We start from the raw sequence: 3,689 nt of genomic DNA on the forward strand, positions 1-3,689 counted from the left end.
TTCTCCAATTCCAACATTCCATTATACTTTAGCCAACTCCCAGCCCTTTAAAAGTCATTTCTGGATTTTTTTTTTTTTTTAGCATTTTACATGCCAAAACGGGCGGTGTTTTTTTTTTTTTTTTTTTTTTTTTTGCGGTACGCGGGCCTCTCACTGTTGCGGCCTCTCCCGTTGCGGAGCACAGGCTCCGGACGCGCAGGCTCAGCGGCCACGGCTCACGGGCCCAGCCGCTCCACGGGCACGTGGGATCTTCCCGGACCGGGGCACGAACCCGTGTCCCATGCATCGCAGGCGGACTCTCAACCACGGCGCCACCAGGGAAGCCCAGGTGCTACTTCTTGCTCACTAGGTCCAGTCAGCATTACGTCATAAGTGTAATGCACCAGTGCGCTGTCGTGTGCAAGTGAATGGGGTCTTGTGATCAAGATCCCTGCGAACTAAACTATGACACAGGCCCGGAGAGTTGATATCCACCTGAGGTGGGACAGTAAAGGTGTAATGCTGGCCTTGTCAGCAGAGAACAAAGTGCTTCTGGTGGTTCTCACGGACAGGAAAGCAGAGAAAGGCATTCTTTCCGATCAAGAGCTGCATAGCAGATACTGGAAGGGATGTGTCACTTTACTCAAGCAGTGAAATCACATCTGATACAGCAGCTGGAATTGGAGTCGCCACCTTGGCAAGCTTACAGTAATCCTCTGTCATTCTCAAAGACCCGACTGTCTTCCGCGGAGGCCAGATGGGAGAGCTGAATTGGGGATGTGGTGGGAATCACCACCCTTGGGTTTTTTAAGTACTTGATGATTGCACTAATCTCTGCAATCCCTCCAGGAATGCAGGGCTGCTTTTGTGGTTGACTATTTTCCTAGGTAGGGGCAGTTCTAGTTGCTTCCACATGGCCTTTCCCATCATAATATCTCTTACTCTACAGAGAAGGGAACCGGTGCGTTCAGAGTCAGCTTCCAGTAGTCCCTAAAAGGTCTGATTATTTCCTCTTCCCCAATGCACAGTTGGCCTGTGGGCCCTTTTGGGGAAGCCTGGGAGAATGACTAACAGTATAAATATTCCATAGTGTACTAGGGTCCTTCATTCAAGGGGTTCTGAGTCTATAAAGTGGCTCCAGTCTGAGAATTAACAAGCCATGACTCTTGTTTTTATTATTCAAGTTAGACTCTTTTCACTTGACCTATTTTCTGCTTACACAGAACAAGTAAGAATTAATAGGTTTCCTGTCTATTTCACTTCTAGGAACCCCATGACGAGCTAGCCAGCAGGTCTGCAGGAGTCAGGCCATTCTGATTGCGGCATTGACCCTGCTGTCCATCACAGGGACTATTCCCTCCTTGCCTTCGGGGCTTGAGTGCCGCCTCTGGTCCCTGCCACCACGGATCCAATCACTCTCATTGTGGTTACGTTTCCCAATTCCGTGACTGCAGTTCCCTCTCTGAAGTCTGGCCCACAGAGAAGAGCCAGGGATGCCAGGGCTTCCCTCTCAAGTATATCTCACATAGTCGTGGTGAAAGGCATGTCTTCTGGACCTTCCCAGGGTGGGTGAGTTTCAAATGACAAACTCACTCTAACATTCCAGTCTCCCTAAGTCATGGAATCCCTTTCTCTACATTAAACCAAAGCAGGTCTGGCAATTATAATTCACTCACTGTGGGTCTCCTTTTGGCCATATTTCAGCCAAGCAGCGAAGCAAACTCTTAGAGCCCTTCCTTCCTCCCCAAGATGCAAAGTTAGATGCAGAATCCCTGCTTAGTGAGCCCGTGGCAATAAATGCCGCCCGATCCAACTTTACGTTCCTTCCACGATTTATCCCACAGCCTTAATACCCATCCCCACACGTGTGGCCCTGGTTTCTATCTGCAGGAGTTAGAAAACGCAGAGGGTAGTGCACCTCCTCACGGGTCACGCTTTGTACCTCACTTTAGGGGCTGCTGGGACTTGAGTCTGCTCAGAGGTCTAGAAGCCAAGAGGGTGGTGGGGTCGACACTGGGGAGAACCAGCAATGTCTTGCTTGTCAGCTGCCTCGGGGGCGGTCATTACCCTTTCCGCAGGTAACACAGGGTTAATACCCTGGGACGGGCGGGGGTGGAGAGGCCACTTCTCCTGGGGAACAGAGAGACCGCTGCCACTGGCAGAGGAGATGTATCAGAATTTAGGGTTCAAGTTCCCCAGCTCCATCAGGGTCTTCCCACACACCCCCATTCCAACTTGCAGGATCCCATTCCTTCCCAGTCCGTGGCCTGGGTTTAGCAGGAGACACCCTGGGAGGCTGGGAGTTCAACTCGCATTGTAATTCAGCCAGTCACAGGGGGAGATTGCGGGTCTGATTTTCAGCCTCTCAGCCCTGTGGCTACAGCGGGTAAGGGTCTCCTTCAGGGCAGACATAGAAGCTTTCAGGTCATTTATGGGGCCCTTGAGCTAGGAATTCGAATCCCTGAGCTCAAACTTTTCTTTCTCCACTTTGTCCAGTAACATTACGAGCAACCAGCCAATCTCATCATGCTCATCAGTTTGAAAAAAATATTTGAAAGTATCATACACATGGTCACCCAGATCCTAGCTTCTTACGAGTGTTGGATTAGGAGTTTCCAGTGGTGATACTTTGCTTATCTCTCTTGCCCCGTCACTTCATGGACTGTCAGTGCTCTTTTTACTACTGGAAATAGAGTCATTAGTGTCTTTCAATCTAATCTGACTAGAGACCTAATTCTGGAAATCACAGCACCAATTCAGAAAATTCATCTTTAAGATTTTGTTTCTCTAGAACCACTCTTGGTCCTAAAATCTGTATTAGTCAGAGTTCTCCAGAGAAAGGTGTAAGGCAGTGTGAGTGTGTGTCTATGTGGGTGTATTTGTTATGAGGAATTGGATCATGTGATTAGGGAGATTGGCAAGTTCAAATCTGCAGTGTGGGCTGGCAGGCTCAACACCCAGGAGAGCTGAGGGGCAGGTGGAGAGCCAGGAGAGGCAGAAGTGCAGATGAAATCCACAGGCAGTCTGCTGGAGACATGCCCTCTTGCTTGAGGAGGCTGGGCTTTTTGTTCTTTTCAGGACTTCAGCTAATTGGATGAGGCCCACCCACATTATGGAGGACACTCTGCTTGTTCAAAGTTCACCAATTTAGGGCTTCCCTGGTGGCACAGTGGTTGAGAGTCCACCTGCCGATACAGGGGACACGGGTTCGTGCCCCGGTACAGGAAGATCCCACATGCCGCGGAGCAACTGGGCCCGTGAGCCACAACTACTGAGCCTGCGCGTCTGGAGCCTGTGCTCCGCAACGAGAGGCCGCGATAGTGAGAGGCCCGCGCACCGCGATGAAGAGTGGCCCCCGCTCGCCACAACTAGAGAAAGCCCTCGCACAGAAACGAAGACCCAACACAGCCAAAAATAAATAAATAAATTAATTAATTAAAAAGAAAAAGAATAGCATCTATTTTATTATTTGTAGAAAACTAGCTTAAAACACCATGCAGGGCAGAGCAGCAGCCAGAATCTGGGGCTGCCTGGCTCCGGAAATTCTGAAGCCTGAGAGCTCTTTGATTTTTGTCTGGGAGAGTCTTTCATTTTCTCAGCACTAAAGGGCCTTCCCTCTAACTCAGTCACCTTCTTGATCCAGGAGTGGTAGTTTTCTAACAAGGTGTATATTCCTGGAATGTTCTTCTGTCCACAACTCTTTCCCCAGC

The 3,689-nt window shown here is 49.6% G+C and overlaps 1 protein-coding gene across 1 annotated transcript in view; it reads right to left on the minus strand.

Moving 5' to 3' along the window:
- Positions 1-1,922: 1,922 nt before the first annotated feature.
- Positions 1,923-3,689, minus strand: part of PRSS55 (serine protease 55) — a 51,236-nt gene continuing 49,469 nt past the window's right edge. The window contains exons 7-9 of the mRNA XM_007466181.1: positions 3,473-3,689; positions 2,047-2,109; positions 1,923-1,962 (exon numbers count right to left, since the gene is read on the minus strand). Coding sequence (XP_007466243.1) covers positions 1,923-1,962; positions 2,047-2,109; positions 3,473-3,689 — 320 coding nt within the window. The remainder of the gene's footprint in view (positions 1,963-2,046; positions 2,110-3,472) is intronic.

This window comes from Lipotes vexillifer, unplaced genomic scaffold (assembly GCF_000442215.2).
Source record: "Lipotes vexillifer unplaced genomic scaffold, Lipotes_vexillifer_v1.1 scaffold308, whole genome shotgun sequence".
NCBI lineage: Eukaryota > Metazoa > Chordata > Mammalia > Artiodactyla > Lipotidae > Lipotes > Lipotes vexillifer.